The sequence below is a fragment of the Neodiprion lecontei genome, chromosome 5 (genome assembly GCF_021901455.1).
Source record: "Neodiprion lecontei isolate iyNeoLeco1 chromosome 5, iyNeoLeco1.1, whole genome shotgun sequence".
Classification (NCBI taxonomy): domain Eukaryota; kingdom Metazoa; phylum Arthropoda; class Insecta; order Hymenoptera; family Diprionidae; genus Neodiprion; species Neodiprion lecontei.
Window position 1 is genome coordinate 31961813 of NC_060264.1, and position 17523 is coordinate 31979335.

General features: G+C 41.0%; 2 protein-coding genes and 1 long non-coding RNA gene across 5 annotated transcripts; 2 read left to right on the forward strand and 1 right to left on the reverse strand.

The window, feature by feature from the left end:
- Positions 1-580: 580 nt before the first annotated feature.
- On the forward strand, positions 581-7970 carry LOC107217599 (integrin alpha-8). Of its 2 annotated transcripts, XM_046741125.1 has the most exons (21): positions 581-832; positions 939-1167; positions 1351-1510; positions 1825-1892; positions 2155-2308; positions 2399-2484; positions 2595-2783; positions 3023-3122; positions 3216-3405; positions 3522-3703; positions 3767-3894; positions 4027-4090; positions 4182-4338; positions 4475-4688; positions 4867-5030; positions 5189-5372; positions 5554-5941; positions 6038-6128; positions 6224-6356; positions 6690-6743; positions 6850-7970. In XM_046741125.1, exons 1-21 carry the CDS (start codon positions 663-665, stop codon positions 6901-6903), a joined length of 3159 nt encoding a protein of 1052 aa, XP_046597081.1. In that variant the 5' UTR covers positions 581-662; the 3' UTR covers positions 6904-7970. The 2 variants fall into 2 exon arrangements, with proteins under 2 accessions (XP_046597081.1, XP_046597082.1); XM_046741126.1 differs by lacking the exon at positions 2595-2783 and having other exon boundaries at positions 582-832.
- LOC124294684 lies at positions 2692-3302 on the reverse strand. The gene is made up of 3 exons (XR_006904614.1): positions 3204-3302; positions 3012-3100; positions 2692-2926 (listed from the first exon to the last, which is right to left on the reverse strand). It is a non-coding gene; the product is annotated as an uncharacterized LOC124294684 (long non-coding RNA).
- Positions 7971-9786: 1816 nt separating the features above from the next.
- Positions 9787-17434, forward strand: LOC124294681 (integrin alpha-8-like). Of its 2 annotated transcripts, XM_046741123.1 has the most exons (21): positions 9795-10292; positions 10410-10638; positions 10822-10981; positions 11296-11363; positions 11626-11779; positions 11870-11955; positions 12065-12253; positions 12493-12592; positions 12683-12872; positions 12989-13170; positions 13234-13361; positions 14149-14212; positions 14304-14460; positions 14598-14811; positions 14990-15153; positions 15312-15495; positions 15677-16064; positions 16161-16251; positions 16347-16479; positions 16813-16866; positions 16973-17434. In XM_046741123.1, the coding sequence occupies exons 1-21, from the start codon at positions 10021-10023 to the stop codon at positions 17024-17026; spliced, it is 3261 nt and encodes a 1086-aa protein (XP_046597079.1). In that variant the 5' UTR covers positions 9795-10020; the 3' UTR covers positions 17027-17434. The 2 variants fall into 2 exon arrangements, with proteins under 2 accessions (XP_046597080.1, XP_046597079.1); XM_046741124.1 differs by lacking the exons at positions 16813-16866; positions 16973-17434 and having other exon boundaries at positions 9787-10292; positions 16145-16251.
- The last annotated feature ends 89 nt before the right edge of the window (positions 17435-17523 follow it).

Sequence of the window (17523 nt, forward strand, 5' to 3'; positions counted from 1 at the left end):
TGATCAATCGTGAAAATCCAAGTGCCAATTTTTACACAAACTCAATACACATCGAAAAATGTTGGAGAATATTTTCAAATTTTTTCATATTATTTATCCATCATATTGGATCTGCCATTTTGAATTTTCGAATTTCGAGTTTACATTTGTAATCAGTGACCCCAAAAACCATCTAACATAATTAAGTTTTATCAAAATAAAATAACTTTGAATTTACGTTGGCCATATTTAAATCGCCATTTTGAATTTTCGAATTTCGAGTTCAGATTCATAATCAGCGACCCCACAAACAGATGTATGCAATATTTCAAGTGAATTGCATGTAAGCAAAAAATGTATGCGTGAAAAGGTTGAAGAAAATGAACTAACAGATATTCATCCGCTGTCTCTGCAGTTGCATCTTCGCTTTGTCTTCCATTATCAGTATTTTATTTTAATCTAATCAATCCGTTTCCTCTGTCCGGATGTATGACGATTCGACGACGAGGCAAGTTCAGTCGGTCTTTTCACTTTTTATCGACTGTCATCTCGTCATCAGACTGACTGAGACGCAATCTTATTCTCATCGCGGAGTCTTGCGAGTTGCGGAACATTTTCAGTTCTTCAACGGTTTTTGTTCATTATCAACCGCGTTCCAGACTTGATATTTTCCCTGGTGCACAATGTTCGTTGCTTTGATACTCTTCCTCACCCTATCGCCGCTTCTTGCTTTTTCCTACAACGTGGACACGAGTCACCCTATCATCTACGAAGATCGGGAACCTGGAGGAAATGGATATTTCGGATACACCGTCGCCCTCCGATCTGGTCAACACTCTGCTGTCTCGGCCAGGTAAGTACGTCCTATCACTATCAGTGTGCCAGATAGGATAGACAAGAAAAAACGCTAATTTGCGATCCGTATACGTTTGAATTACCGATTCCTTTTTCAACCGCAGCATCTTCATTGGTGCTCCGAAATACAATAAAGGTGAGGGTGCCTTGTACCGGTGCTCCGTCAATGTGAACGAAACACGTAGCAACTCCTGCCGAAGACTGGAGCTCGACCAGGCCTCCATTTCAGAAGAAATTAGAGTACAGGGTTTTAAAAATCTGAAAATTACACGATTTGGGACCGTCGGGTGGCTTGGAGCAAGTCTCGCGACTCGAGAGAACTCTGATCTTACGGTAAATAAATACAATGGTGATGCGACCTACGATAACTAATTGTGGTTACTGGTCGAAATTTTGAGTTTCACCGGATAGAATTCACTTTGTTTGTCAATATTTTATTCGTGTGTATGTAGTATACTCGCCGATCGTATGAAGTGGTGATTCAACCAAATCCATTATAGTCGTTGTGATTCTTAGGTCTGCGCTCCACGCACGTCATTCGAATATACTGCGATTGACAGGTTCAATCGAAGCATGGCTGCGGGGCTGCTGGACGATATGCGTGGAATTTGCTACAACCTGCCTGATGCCATCGGCGACACCCTTTACCGCGATAACTCCGTGTTATTACCTGGCGGTGAGTGATATGAGTGCAGTGATCAGTGATAAACAAAAAATAACAGATGCCATTATTGACTTGCTTATTTCCGTTGTTATTGTGTTTCAGTTTCTTTCGTTTAATGCGGTCATAACATCGTAACATCGGACAAATTTGGACGTCCACATATCTATACATAATAGTGATTATCCTACTGAAAATTTTCACGTAATAAACAACATGCTGAGTTCTTACAAAACATTTTACGATTTACCACATGAAAATTTTCAATAAGATATCGCTGGTCTAACTTTTCCACGGTTGATACACATACGGTTGTGATTAATTTTCAGAATACTTGTCACAAGACCCCAATATCAATGCTCTGTATGGATTCTCCATCAACTATGCTGCGAAAAAGGTTCGTGTTATATTATACGCACATTTATACTCTTGAGAGGTGTACGTCTCTCCAGTTTTTAAATTGGTACACACGGAGGCAGAGTTTCTGAGACGACTAATTTACCGTCGGCTAATAGTACCGGCCAGCCGACAGTAGCACTGCAGGCTGAATCGGTAGTGCCAACGTAACTGACTTGGTCGAAAAATTAACCGCCTCAGAACCGCTGCCCCCGTGTGCACATAGGGAACCAGATTTGTAATGTGGATCCTTCTGATTGCAGGAACTGAACACCGTCGAGCTAATTATTGGGAGACCTAGATTGAACAAGGTCGATATTCATCACGAAAATAAAACGGAGACCAGAGTATATCCCGGTCTCGGTGCTGGCGATTTTGACGAGGCATTATCGAATGCCGCAATAGGTGCCAATCTTGGTAATTATAGACGCGGGCTATCTTGTAAACTTGCCATCATTTGTTATTCGGATGAAATTAGATCGAGCATTGCCGACGTGATATTTCCAGGCTACTCTGTCACCTCGGGATATTTTTTCCGTTCCCAAGAGTTGGTCTTTGCTGCTGGAACGCCAACGTGGAATTTTAAGGGCCAGGTGCGTTGTGATTTTATAAATTTACATCATTCTAGCGGACGAAGAATTTGTGAAATAAATATAAATTCTTGTCAGTACAATACAATTTGAACCATGTCCGTCACTCAAAGGTCGTAGTTTACTTGCCGGGTACTGCGTGGGAAACAAAAATCGACGGTTCCGTACTGGGCGAGTACTTTGGCGCGAGTTTGACCACCGGGGATTTTGACAACGACGGTTTGGATGACATTGCCGTAGGTGCGCCTCATTGGGGCGAGGTCGACTACGGTCGGGTCTACACATATTACGGCAACAATAAGGTATACGATTGACCGACTTTCGATCTCACCTTCGGCATCGTCGATATCTTCTTCGTCTTCGGCTCCATTTTGTGTAAACACGTGTCTCTCCGTATCATCGACCTTACGCAATAGTGTCCTACGCAGTTCTTTCCAGATATCCGCTATAATCCTTCAACACTTGTGCTTTTCTCCCTCATATCCTCGTATCGTTAATCGAATGGTTTTTCAAACTTCATATCTTCTTACGTGCATCGCAGGGCGTCTTTAGGGAAGGTCTGATGCTCCAGGGTACAGCAGAATACGGACAGTTCGGTTACACCCTGGCCGCCGGTGATCTGGACAATGACGGTCACGCAGGTGAATATTCTGCGAATGGACATTTTTTTTTTTTCGAAACAAGGGACTACTGAACCATTCCGAGAATACAATTAAATTCACCATCTCCCGTAGATTTGGTGGTTGGTGCTCCGTGGGAGGCGTCCGGTACCGTTTACGTCTTTTACGGTCAGCCTGAGTTCGGGACTAAAGGAGGATTTACTCCGATAACCCAACGAATCGCACCTTTGGACTTTAAAAGCTCTCCTCTCATCCAGGGTTTCGGATTCTCGCTTGCGATTCCTGTCGACGTCGATAAGAATGGGTAAAGTTGTTAACTGCCTCGCCTCGTATGGACTTGTACAACTAACAATAAATCGTGGATTATACTGTTATATATTCGCCTTTCTCTGACACAACGTAAATCGAATTGGCCTCCAGATATCCCGATTTGGCAGTTGGTGCGTACAAATCTGGCCACGCTGTTGTATTGCGGGGTAAACCTGTTGTAAAGGTGACACCTCAACTTGTCTCCTATACACCTATATTGGAGAGATCGGCTCGCAGTTTTGTCATCGGCATCTGTACCGAGTATCAGGGAAAGAAGGCACCGGAATTTCAAGGTAATCGATGGCAATGATTCGCCCTTTGATGTTTACATCTTGTGTTATTATACGTCTGTCCAGTGTTCAGGGTCGAGATCGCAGCGGATGAAGAATACATGCGTATTGAAAACGACGAAACTACGAAGTTGTTTACAGCACCGTTCACGCGTGATGAGATCTCCTGCGTCAACAAAACGCTTCATCTCAGGGTACGGTACAGAAGATATACTGATATTACGAATGCAGTGCATGTAAACAAATAACTAAAAAAAATGTCATAGTCCGGCTTTTCCGATTACTGATAAATATTTTCATTTGTTTGAAAAATATCTTTCTTTCAGGGGGGATTTAAAAATTTTGTCGAACCAATCGTCATTCGCGGAAGGTTCAGCATCGGCAAAAAAAGTAATTTCTTTATGTATTTATCGCCTCAGACGATTTAAATTTATTCTTATTTGTATGCATTCAATATCACGAATTGTGGGTCTAACTTCAGGTAAACAGGGAGATCAATTCTGCTCAAATTGCCCTGTTCCGAATAAAGGGCATTTTCTGGAGGAAACGGAATTGTTGATACCTTTCAATACCGGATGTAAAGGCGGCAAAGTGTGCAACTCAAATTTATCAATCAGCTGGTTTGCTACAGGTGTTAGGTAAATGATTGCGTTTCAAATGATTGAATTCTTGAATTCCCTTCCCATTGCCTTGTTCTACGAATTTCTTACGTGGGGCCAAATTGTCAGAATTCTTTGAACCAGGAATAACGAATGGAATTACAAATAATTGCAGCAACAATGATCGATGGGCTGTGGGATCGGGAGACGTAAGTATTGATATCCTAGTAACGAACAACGGAGAGCCAGCGTTCCGAACGAATATCACGATAAAAATGCCACCGGGAGTTGGTCTTCGGAAAGGGATACCATCCTGCTTGGAGACTAAAGAGAGAAATTGCGTAATTCTGGAATGTGACGTCGGCAACCCTCTTTCCAAAGGGGATCCGGTGAGTCGAGTTTATGAAGCATGCATGTTAGACATAACTCGTGATAATTTTCTTTGCCAATCAACAGTACGAATACACTCGCAATCGTGTTATATCGCGTGATCTTGAGGACCTCTAAGCCGTTAATGAAGTGTTATTCGACACTCGCGTGTCTATAAATTGACTTGAAATGTTGCAGAAATCATTAGCCGTCGATCTCGATATGGAGGGAACCGCAAGCTCGGCTGGAGGAACGATTTTGCCTTTTACAGTTACTACGAAAACATTGAGCGTCAATCACGGCCAAAATGAAAGTGTTTTCTATTTGCGACTCGAAAACAGAGCTCACATAACGCTGATGGGGTAAAAGAACACTGCGTACCTTGGCGCGTGTTACTATGCGACATTAATTATAGATATTTATGATGAATTTTGCATCGGCATTCGAGTTCTGAGACTATTTTGAAAAAATGGCCTACGTGAGTCGTCGATCGATTAATTCGTTTGCACATTTATTGCAGGGTGGCAAACGAACAAAACCACAAATATGAAAAGAAAGGGAATAATTCGAAGCTTTCTATTCGGCACACCTACCAACTTATAAAAATAGGACCATCGTCACTACCGAAAGTACACTTTGCGGTCGACGTACCCGTCGCCATTACAGAGAAAAACGTTTCCATTGTTGACATTCACCTTCCAGAGGTAAATTTCGTAGTTATAAGATACATCTTGTCACTGAAATATTTTATCAATATAATACAGAAATCAGCTGAACTGCGTATTAAAATAACGAACGATTAATCACGGTTTCTGAGAAACGGAGCGTAGACCGTAAATAGTAACGGATGTCCAGTTTTGAATACATCCCGTGTTGTTCAAACAGCTGGATAGTTCTGGAAACATGCACGAATGCTTGATCGTCGACACTGCAACGTATAAGAAAACCATTCTGCCAAACCTATTACATTCTCTGCGGCTGACGACGACTCGCGGAGCTCCTGAGCTGAGCGTGGAGGAAAAGGTGGAAGAGCCAGAAGTCGATGCAAAAGATGAAGAAGAAATACACCATGGAGAGAGAAAAAATGGAACGCTTCTGGAGGGAAAGACGAGCATTGACGGTCAAGGCACCGATCGAACGATTTATGTCAATTGTTCAACAGCGGGCATAACGTGCCACACAGTAATGTGTGATTTCAACATATCAAAAACGTCTGGAGACGCAGAAAATTCGATCTTGGATATGATGTTTGACGTACAACCATTATTCACATGTAAGCCATTGTCAATGAATATTGATAGATATTAGTTTTTCTGCGACGGAAATGGCATTCTCTGTTAGTACTACTCTTAGATTTCACGTTTTTCAGCGGACGAGAGTTTCTTTCTTGTAAACTTCAGCACCGACGCGCGAGCACTAATCCTTAAACCGGCATCATTAGTCACGATGAATGGTTCGCGGTGAGTTGACCATATTTTATGTTCATCTTTTGTACAATGTCTCGTTCATTAGTCAAACTTTAAATTGCCCGTTGTTTTTACTTACAACCCAACAGCTTTGTGGAAGCTAAAGCGTCCACGATACTCTACAAGTTGCCGAAGACTCAGAAATTGGCGGGTTGGGTTTTACCAGTTTCGTTATGCCTTGGTCTTTTGATACTGGTACTTCTGATCATCGTTTTGTTGAAAGTAAGTTGTTCAGAATATAGTGTGGCCAGCCGTAGTCACGTGCGGAAATTTATCGTTATCATTCACGATCAGATATTTGAGATGTCGAAGAAATTCGAATTTCTTCCATCAGAGCCGCCAAGTTCCCAAACAATATTTAGGTGTAAATTGCATTCCTGAATCTCGAAATTTCGTACTCTGTCTAGATTAGATTTTCTTTTTCTTCAAATTTCGTGTCTGAAAACGTTACTTCGCTTGTGTTCAGCGTTTAATTGAAATCGAATCATGTGTGCTTCGCACTCGGCTTTAGTAGGAATAATCAATAAAATTCAAGTGAAATCAAAAATATTTCAGGTTGGTTTCTTCACTAGACCAAAGAAGACACGAATCGGGAAGGCAAATGGTATGGTAAGTGACTTGCATTTTCTTCGGCGACGTGTTGTATTTAAATTTGCACGAGCTTGATCGTTATTAATTATGTATCTTCATGACGTATATGTTGCTAAAATTATAGACATTGAGGTTGAAGGCGGACGACAGCTACAGCGATCTTGATCTTCCGGAATGAGCGAATATACAATGTACGGAGATTCTCAGGTAAAACGAAGAACCGTATACTGCAGGACGGTTGTGGGTTACAAAGGTACAGGGCTACTTGCCATTTCACACTGTAGATTAAAATTCGCTACTATTGTGATTTAAATAATTAAGTTCTCACGTATCTCTGATATTCTTTCACCAGTTCATCACTCACGCGTTTACATCCGTAAACTGAGGTTTTGTTAAGTATCACATGTGTGTATATATATATACATATACAGTGGACATAATATGACAGATTTACAGAAATTTCTTAGTACCTAGTATAGTGATGAAGAATCCGATTTAAAATTTGTATTTTATTATCATCGCTGTTACTTTCGTTGTTTTTGTATCTTATGCCTTGATTAAATAGTAACTTATGTTTTACAGAAAAAGAATACTTCTCTGCATTTACAATTGTTTTATGCACTGTATTGCAACGTATCCCGCCTATGGATCGTTCCCAAATTACGAGGAGGAAAGAGGGTAGAAGAGATGCATTATCTTCGTCAGTCATTACACTTCATTTTTTGATTCCATTTTTGTGTGGTTGCGTCCGAACATAAGCTACGTATTTCTACAGTCACGCAAATGTAGGTATCTTTGAAAAATATCAAATTTCAAGAGTTGTGGAACCAATGACATCGGTTGCGGTGTAAATCGATGTCGTATATCTGGAGCATAACATATGTAACAGAAAATTAGTTGATGTATTCTACCCTCTCTCTCTTTCTTTAGCACGCAACGGCCTTGCTTCGTGTATGTGATGATCTCAATTGTGAAATTAATTAGCGTCATTTTGATAAACTGGTGTTATTCGATATTAGTAAGGCGTTTGATACCGTCGCGTACCATCGATTACTCGTCAAGCTTCGGATTTTTGGATTTTCGCACGAGGTCCTGAATTTTATCTTCTCTTACCTAACTGGCAGAACCAAGGGAGTATTCACTTGTTGAAATCGCAAACCACTTTGGAAAGCAGTCGCTTTGAAAATTGCTTGAAATCAAAACGTAATAAAATGTTGAATGAAAAATGCCATTTACATGTTAAATGCCAATTTCTAAGGATCATGGAGGGGTTGGCGGATAATATACGTGAAATTTTCCAGGCGCTGGTTGAAGCCTCCGGTCAAATCCTGTACCGTAACAACTTCGTGCTGTTGCCCCGCCGTTAGTCATAAGAGTGTGGTGATTAGTCATGTAAAGGAAATAACAGCTGCAATGTTTCCCCACACATTCTTGTTGTTGTTACGTTTATGACTTTTCCTCGGTTACGGTTAGACTACCGCATTATCGGACACCCACGGAAGTTGACATATAAGTCATCATCGCTGGAATGGGTTTTACACAGTTATATCGTGACAAATTTTCAGAATACTTGTTACGAGGCTTCAATGCTCTGCATGGATTCTCCGCCAACTATACAGTAAAAATTGTTCATGCTATGTTATACGCGTATTTATACTCTAGATTGGTATACGTCCCTCGAATTTTTAAATTGGTTCGTAGGGACCGAGATATGTAACGCGATCACCCTGATTACGGGACCCGAACACGGTTGAGCCAATTATCGAAACACCTACATAGAACGAGGTGAAAATTTATTACGAAAATAAAACGGAGGCTAAGGTGTATTCTGATCTCGGTCTTGGCGGTTTTCACCATGCACACGGTCTTCTACACAGGCCTGGGAGCTCCCATCCCTTTGTCTTAAAACGAGTCCTAATCGTATTGAAAGCGCTGTAATCGCGTGAAATCGCATATGTATTCATTTGTTGAGATCGCAAACCACTTTATATAGCAGTCACTTTGAAATCCCTTGAAATTTCTTGAAATCACTTACAATCATTGTAATCGCTCGTCCCCCGATCTATGAGTGAATATCGCCTCGGGTAGTCTCAAGGCTCCGTAACAGGTCCACTCTTGTTCTCTTTGTCCATTGATGATATTGGTGCTAGTTTGATGTATTCTCGACACACGATTTTTCCTGCCGACACCGAAATTTGTTCGAGTAGTCCACCCTCCAACAATAAGCTTCATGATGGCTCTATCACTCATGATGTCTCGGTCATTGGGCAATATACTCACCACAATGGTCTCCAACTTAGTCTCAATACATCCAAAGTTCTAATTCAAGTTTAATTTGCAATATATAAATTGAGATTTCACAGAAATTCTCTCTCGCGTTGATTCACCACTTGTAATTCAAATAACTAGGTTCAGACGTGTCTCTAACAGTTTTTCACCAGTTCATAAAGCACGCGTCTACATTCCTAAACAGAGGCTTCGTTACGTTTCACATGTGCACATATTGGACATAATATAATAGTTCAAGAGAAACTTCGCAATTTCGTGTGGTAATATAGTAAAAAATAATCTGATGTCATATTCGTGTATTATCATTACAGTTATTTTCATTCCTTTTGAGTTTCACGTCTCGATTAAATAATTACTTACATATGTTCTACAGAAAAAACCATAATTCTCTCCAACTGAAATCATTTTATACATGTATATTGCTTCTTTTCCTACCTAGGGATCGTTTCCAAATTACGTAAACACGTTCTAAGAGGGGTAAAGAGGAGCATGATCCTCGTTAGTCATTACGTGTCATGTATCGATATAAATGCGTTATTCACCGCGCGCTAGGCATTGAATTTTACATGATCGGAACGAGCCTTCCGGCGTTTCGTGTAGCGCATTCAAACATGCCTGCTTTAGTAACTTTAAAAGTTATCAAATTTTAGAAATACCCTCAACGTTACGGTTACGAGCATCTTTTCGAAGTATAATCTATCTCCGAATAGAGTACAAAGAGAGATTGGCCTAGGAAACAAAGAGATAAATGCATTGCGGTTTCAATTCTTGGTATATTTCTGAAGCGCGACATACGAAACAGGAAATCGGCTGACGGATATTCTATTCTCTCTCTCTCTTTCTCTGCGGCTCCCGTCACCAACATTTTTGCAATCTAATCAAATAATCGCCGCTGTCCAAACGAACTGCGTACCGACCATGATGTATGGTTATCATCCGTCCCCCTTCCCCTTCGTAAACTGTCTCTTCCTCGACATGTCATTCGACAAAACGTAATCTCATTGTCATGACAGTTTCTGAAGAGTTGCGGATTCTTGTTTCTCAGTCTTTCGACACACTTTGTTCCCTATCAACTGCATTCCAGACTTTCTATTTTCCCTGGTGTATAATGTTCGCATTTCTGATCCTCTTCTTCACCCTGACGCCGTTTCCTGCTTCCTCCTACAACGTGGACACGAGTCGCCCCATCGTCTACGAAGATCAGGACCCTGGAGGAAATGGATATTTCGGATACACCGTCGCACTCCGATCGTACCAACATCCTACTGCCTCGGCCAGGTAAAAACACGACGTCACTGTACATGCAAACACTATCAATGTGCCAGATGGGATCGATGAATAAATCCCTTTGCGATTTGTGAACGTTTGAGTTACTGTTTCCTCTTTCAACCGCAGCATCTTCATTGGTGCTCCGAAATACAATAAAGGTGAGGGTGCCTTGTACCGGTGCTCCGTAAATGTGAACGAAACATCTAGCAACTCCTGCCGAAGACTGGAGCTCGACCAGGCCTCCATTTCAGAAGATATTAGAGTACAGGGTTCTGAATATCTGAAAATCACACGATTTGGGACCGTCGGGTGGCTTGGAGCAAGTCTCGCGACTCGAGAGAACTCTGATCTTACGGTAATTAAATACAGTGTCGATGCGACCTACGATAAGTAATTGTGGTTACTGGTCGATATTTTGAGTTTCACCGGATAGAATTCACTTTCTTTGGCAACATTCTATTTGTGTGTATGTAGTATACTCGCCGATCGTATGAAGTGATGATTCAACCAAATCCATTATAGTCGTTGTGATTCTTAGGTCTGCGCTCCACGCACGTCATTCAAACATACTACGAATGACAGCGACTTTGAAAGCAGCACTGCGGAGTTGCTGCACGATATGCGTGGAATTTGCTACAACCTGCCTGATGCCATCGGCGACACCCTTTACCGCGATAACTCCGTGTTATTACCTGGCGGTGAGTGATATGAGTGCAGTGATCAGTGATAAACAAAAAATAACAGATGCAATTATTGACTTGCTTATTTTTGTTGTTATTGTGTTTTAGTTTCTTTCGTTAAATGCGGTCATAACATCGTAACATCGGACAAATTCGGACGTCCACATATCTATACATAATAGTGATTATCCTACCGAAAATTTTCACGTAATAAACAACATGCTGAATTCTTACAAAACATTTTACGATTTACCACATGAAAATTTTCAATAAGATATCGCTGGTCTAACTTTTCCACGGTTGATACACATACGGTTGTGATTAATTTTCAGAATACTTGTCACAAAAATCCAATATCAATGCTCTGTATGGATTCTCCATCAACTATGCTGCGAAAAAGGTTCGTGTTATATTATACGCACATTTATACTCTTGAGAGGTGTACGTCTCTCCAGTTTTTAAATTGGTACACACGGAGGCAGAGTTTCTGAGACGGCTAATTTACCGTCGGCTAATAGTACCGGCCAGCCGACAGTAGCACTGCAGGCTGAATCGGTAGTGCCAACGTAACTGACTTGGTCGAAAAATTAACCGCCTCAGAACCGCTGCCCCCGTGTGCACATAGGGAACCAGATATGTAATGTGGATCCTTCTGATTGCAGGACCTGAACACCGTCGAGCTAATCATTGGGAGACCTAGATGGAGCAAGGTCGATATTCATCACGAAAATAAAACGGAGACCAGAGTATATCCCGGTCTCGGTGCTGGCGATTTTGACGAGGCATTAGCGAATGCCGCAGTAGGTGCCAATCTTGGTAATTATAGCCGCGGGCTATCATGTAAACTTGTCATCATTTGTTATTCGGATGAAATTAAATCGAGCATTGTCGACGTGATATTTCCAGGCTACTCGGTCACCTCGGGATACATTTTCCATCCCAAAGAGCTGGTATTTGCCGCTGGAACGCCGGCATTGAAAAAAACGGGCCAGGTGAGTTTTAATGAAATAAAATTGTACCATTTTAGTACACGGAGAGTTTATGAAATAAATGTAATTTAACATCATGCAATTTTAATCATATCCGTTTCTTTACTCAAAGGTCGTGGTTTACTTGCCGGGTACTGCGTGGGAAACAAAAATCGACGGTTCCGTACTGGGCGAGTACTTTGGCGCGAGTTTGACCACCGGGGATTTTGACAACGACGGTTTGGATGACATTGCCGTAGGTGCGCCTCATTGGGGCGAGGTCGACTACGGTCGGGTCTACACATATTACGGCAACAATAAGGTATACGATTGACCGACTTTCGATCTCACCTTCGGCATCGTCGATATCTTCTTCGTCTTCGGCTCCATTTTGTGTAAACACGTGTCTCTCCGTATCATCGACCTTACGCAATAGTGTCCTACGCAGTTCTTTCCAGATATCCGCTATAATCCTTCAACACTTGTGCTTTTCTCCCTCATATCTTCGTATCGTTAATCGAATGGTTTTTCAAACTTCATATCTTCTTACGTGCATCGCAGGGCGTCTTTAGGGAAGGTCTGATGCTCCAGGGTACAGCAGAATACGGACAGTTCGGTTACACCGTGGCCGCCGGTGACCTGGACAATGACGGTCACGCAGGTAAATATTCTGCGAATGGACATTTTTTTTTTCGAAACAAGGACTGCTGAACTATTCCGAAAATACAATTAAATTCACCATCTCCCGTAGATTTGGTGGTTGGCGCTCCGTGGGAGGCGTCCGGTACCGTTTACGTCTTTTACGGTCAGCGCGAGTTCGGGACTAAAGGAGCATTTACTCCGATAACCCAACGAATCGCATCTTCGGACTTCAAAGGCTTTTCTCTCATCCAGGGTTTCGGATTCTCGCTTGCGATTCCTGTCGACGTCGATAAGAATGGGTAAAGTTGTTAACTTCCTCGCCTCGTATGGACTTGTACAACTAACAATAAGTCGTGGATTATACTGTGATATATTCGCCTTTCTCCGACACAACGTAAATCGAATTGGCCCCCAGATATCCCGATTTGGCAGTTGGTGCGTACAAATCTGGCCACGCTGTTGTATTGCGGGGTAAACCTGTCGTAAAGGTGGCACCCCTACTTGTCTCCTATACACCTATATTAGAGAGATCCGCTCGCAGTTTTGTCATCCGTATCTGTGCCGAGTATCAGGGAAAGAAGGCACCGGAATTTCAAGGTAATCGATGGCATTGATTCGCCCTTTGATGTTTACATGATGTGTTATTATACGTTTGTCCAGAGTTCAGGGTCGAGATCGCAGCGGATGAAGAATACATGCGTATTGAAAACGATGAATCCGTGAAGTTTTTTACAGCCCCGTTCACGCGTGATGAGATATCCTGCGTCAACAAAACGCTTCATCTCAGGGTACGGTACAGAAAATACGCTGATGTTATATGGGACTGTCCACCTCAATACGATACCCCTCCCGGACCTCACCGTTTCTGATTCGATACATTTTTTCATGTGTCGTCGTTCTAGCTTTAAAACATTTTTCTGAGTTTTTTCAAAATTTTTGAACCAACCCTTTCAGCGTAATACTATATTTTAGGCTGAAAATTTGCACCATTTTGTAAATTCTAAAAAAATTTACAAATTTCTTTCGATGATGGAGACCTCCCACTTCCAAAATCGTGTACAGAATTTTTCTTATATTTTTTTCCAATTCCTCAACAACTTTCTTTAAAAAAAAACTTCAACAACTTTCATCGTACTGTCAATCTAAAGGATAAATTGTGTTGTGGGCAAAGATGTGATTGAGAACGAATGTAAAGAAATTAAAAACTCTTACAATACGTGCTGTTATTTTGAATTTTGTTTGGTTAACGTCTTGTAAATCTAAAGGCGCATAAGTGATTGACCGAATTTCAAAATTTACAAAATGGTTTAAATTTTCAGTCTAAAAATGTTTATTACTCAGAAACAGTGTGTCCGAAAAATCGGAAAATATTCAGAAAAATATTTTAGAACTAGAACACCAATAAATAAAAAAATTGATCGAATCGGGAACGGTGAGGTCCAGAGGTGTGTGGTATTGAGGTGGACAGCCCCATATCCATGCGCATGTGAACAAATAATTGAAAAAAATGTCTAGTATAGCGTTACCGATTTGTGCGAAATATTTTCATCTGTTTAAAAAATGACCTTTTTTCAGAGGAGCTCCAAAAATTTTGTCGAACCAATCGTCATTCGCGGAAGGTTCAGCATCAGCAAAAAAAGTAATATCTTCATGTATTTATCGCCTCGGACGATTCAAATTTATTCTTATTCGTATGCATTCATTATTACGAATTGTGGGTCTAACTTCAGGTAAAGAGGGGGATAAATTCTGCTCACGTTGTCCTGTTCTGAACAAGGGGCATTTGCTGGAAGAAGCGGTATTGTTAATACCTTTCAATACTGGATGTAAAGATGGCAAAGTGTGTAACTCTAATCTATCAATCAGCTGGAATGCTACAGGTGTTGGGTAAATGATTACGTCTTAAATGTTTGTATTCTTGAATGGCCTTCCCATTGTCTTGTTCTACAAACATCTTACGTGATAATAAAATTGTAAGAATGCTTCGTAGCGGGAATAACGAATGGAATTACACATAATTGCAGCAACAATGATCAATGGGCTGTGGGATCGGGAGACGTAAGTATTGATATCCTAGTAACGAACAACGGAGAGCCAGCGTTTCGAACGAATATCACGATCAAAATGCCACCGGGAGTTGGTCTTCGGAAAGGTATACCATCTTGCTTGGAGACTAAAGAGAGAAATTGCGTAATTCTGGAATGTGACGTCGGCAACCCTCTTTCCAAAGGGGATCCGGTGAGTCGAGTTTATGACGCATGCATGTTAGACATAACTCGTGATAATTTTCTTTGCCAATCAACAGTACGAATACACTCGCAATCGTGTTATATCGCGTGATCTTGAGGACCTCTAAGCCGTTAATGAAGTGTTATTCGACACTCGCGTGTCTATAAATTGACTTGAAATGTTGCAGAAATCATTAGCCGTCGATCTCGATATGGAGGGAACCGCAAGCTCGGCTGGAGGAACGATTTTGCCTTTTACAGTTACTACGAAAACATTGAGCGTCAATCACGGCCAAAATGAAAGTGTTTTCTATTTGCGACTCGAAAACAGAGCTCACATAACGCTGATGGGGTAAAAGAACACTGCGTACCTTGGCGCGTGTTACTATGCGACATTAATTATAGATATTTATGATGAATTTTGCATCGGCATTCGAGTTCTGAGACTATTTTGAAAAAATGGCCTACGTGAGTCGTCGATCGATTAATTCGTTTGCACATTTATTGCAGGGTGGCAAACGAACAAAACCACAAATATGAAAAGAAAGGGAATAATTCGAAGCTTTCTATTCGGCACACCTACCAACTTATAAAAATAGGACCATCGTCACTACCGAAAGTACACTTTGCGGTCGACGTACCCGTCGCCATTACAGAGAAAAACGTTTCCATTGTTGACATTCACCTTCCAGAGGTAAATTTCGTAGTTATAAGATACATCTTGTCACTGAAATATTTTATCAATATAATACAGAAATCAGCTGAACTGCGTATTAAAATAACGAACGATTAATCACGGTTTCTGAGAAACGGAGCGTAGACCGTAAATAGTAACGGATGTCCAGTTTTGAATACATCCCGTGTTGTTCAAACAGCTGGATAGTTCTGGAAACATGCACGAATGCTTGATCGTCGACACTGCAACATATAAGAAAACCATTCTGCCAAACCTATTACATTCTCTGCGGCTGACGAAGACTCGCGGAGCTCCTGAGCTGAGCGTGGAGGAAAAGGTGGAAGAGCCAGAAGTCGATGCAAAAGATGAAGAAGAAATACACCATGGAGAGAGAAAAAATGGAACGCTTCTGGAGGGAAAGACGAGCATTGACGGTCAAGGCACCGATCGAACGATTTATGTCAATTGTTCAACAGCGGGCATAACGTGCCACACAGTAATGTGTGATTTCAACATATCAAAAACGTCTGGAGACGCAGAAAATTCGATCTTGGATATGATGTTTGACGTACAACCATTATTCACATGTAAGCCATTGTCAATGAATATTGATAGATATTAGTTTTTCTGCGACGGAAATGGCATTCTCTGTTAGTACTACTCTTAGATTTCACGTTTTTCAGCGGCCGAGAGTTTCTTCCTTGTAAACTTCAGCACCGACGCGCGGGCACTAATCGTTAAACCGACATCATTAGTCACGATGAATGGTTCGCGGTGAGTTGACCATATTTTATGTTCATCTATTGTACAATGTCTCGTTCACTAGTCCAACTTTAAATTGCCCGTTGTTTTTACTTACAACCCAATAGCTTTGTGGAAGCTAAAGCGTCTACGATACTCTACCAGTTGCCGAAGACTCAGAAATTGGCGGGTTGGGTTTTACCAGTTTCGTTATGCCTTGGTCTTTTGATACTGGTACTTCTGATCATCATTTTGTCGAAAGTAAGTCGTTCAGAATATAGTGTGGCCAGTCGTAGTCACGTGCCGAAATTTATCGTTAACACTCGCGATCAGATATTTGAAATGTCAAAGAAATTCGAATTTCTTCGATCAGAGCCGTCAAGTTCCCAAACAATATTTAGGTGTAAATCGCATACCTGAATCTCGAAATTTCGTACTCTGTCCAGATTAGATTTTTTTTTCCTTCAAATTTCGTGTCTGAAAACGTTACTTCGCTTGTGTTCAGCGTTTAATTGAAATCGAATCATGTGTGCTTTACACTCGGCTTCAGTAGGAATAATCAATAAAATTCAAGTGAAATCAAAAATATTTCAGGTTGGTTTCTTCACTAGACCAAAGAAGATACGAATCGGGAAGGCAAATGGTATGGTAAGTGACTTGCATTTTCTTCGGCGACGTGTTGTATTTAAATTTGCACGAGCTTGATCATTATTAATTATGTATCTTCATGACGTATATGTTGCTAAAATTATAGACTTTGAGCTTGAAGGTGGACGACAGCTACAGCGATCTTGATCTTCCGGAATGATCGAATATACAATGTACGGAGATTCTCAGGTAAAACGAAGAACCGTATACTGCAGGACGGTTGTGGGTTACAAAGGTACAGGGCTACTTGCCATTTCACACTGTAGATTAAAATTCGCTACTATTGTGATTTAAATAATTAAGTTCTCACGTATCTCTGATATTTTTTCACCAGTTCATCACTCACGCGTTTACATCCTTAAACTGAGGTTTTGTTAAGTATCACATGTGTGTATATATATATACATATACAGTGGACATAATATGACAGATTTACAGAAATTTCTTAGTACCTAGTATAGTGATGAAGAATCCGATTTAAAATTTGTATTTTATTATCATCGCTGTTACTTTCGTTGTTTTTGTATCTTATGCCTTGATTAAATAGTAACTTATGTTTTACAGAAAAAGAATACTTCTCTGCATTTACAATTGTTTTATGCACTGTATTGCATTTTATCCCGCCTATGGATCGTTCCCAAATTACGAGGAGGAAAG

What these genes read in the sequence shown, in the direction of transcription:
- LOC124294681 (XM_046741123.1), top strand. Translation starts at nt 10,021, where the DNA reads ATGACAGTTTCTGAAGAGTTGCGGATTCTTGTTTCTCAGTCTTTCGAC. An exon ending in CATCCTACTGCCTCGGCCAG is followed by an intron (nt 10,293 to 10,409) that starts GTAAAAACACGA and finishes TTTCAACCGCAG; the next exon opens with CATCTTCATTGGTGCTCCGA. An exon ending in GTTCAGCATCAGCAAAAAAA is followed by an intron (nt 14,213 to 14,303) that starts GTAATATCTTCA and finishes GTCTAACTTCAG; the next exon opens with GTAAAGAGGGGGATAAATTC.
- LOC107217599 (XM_046741125.1), top strand. Translation starts at nt 663, where the DNA reads ATGTTCGTTGCTTTGATACTCTTCCTCACCCTATCGCCGCTTCTTGCT. An exon ending in CACTCTGCTGTCTCGGCCAG is followed by an intron (nt 833 to 938) that starts GTAAGTACGTCC and finishes TTTCAACCGCAG; the next exon opens with CATCTTCATTGGTGCTCCGA. An exon ending in GTCACGATGAATGGTTCGCG is followed by an intron (nt 6,129 to 6,223) that starts GTGAGTTGACCA and finishes ACAACCCAACAG; the next exon opens with CTTTGTGGAAGCTAAAGCGT.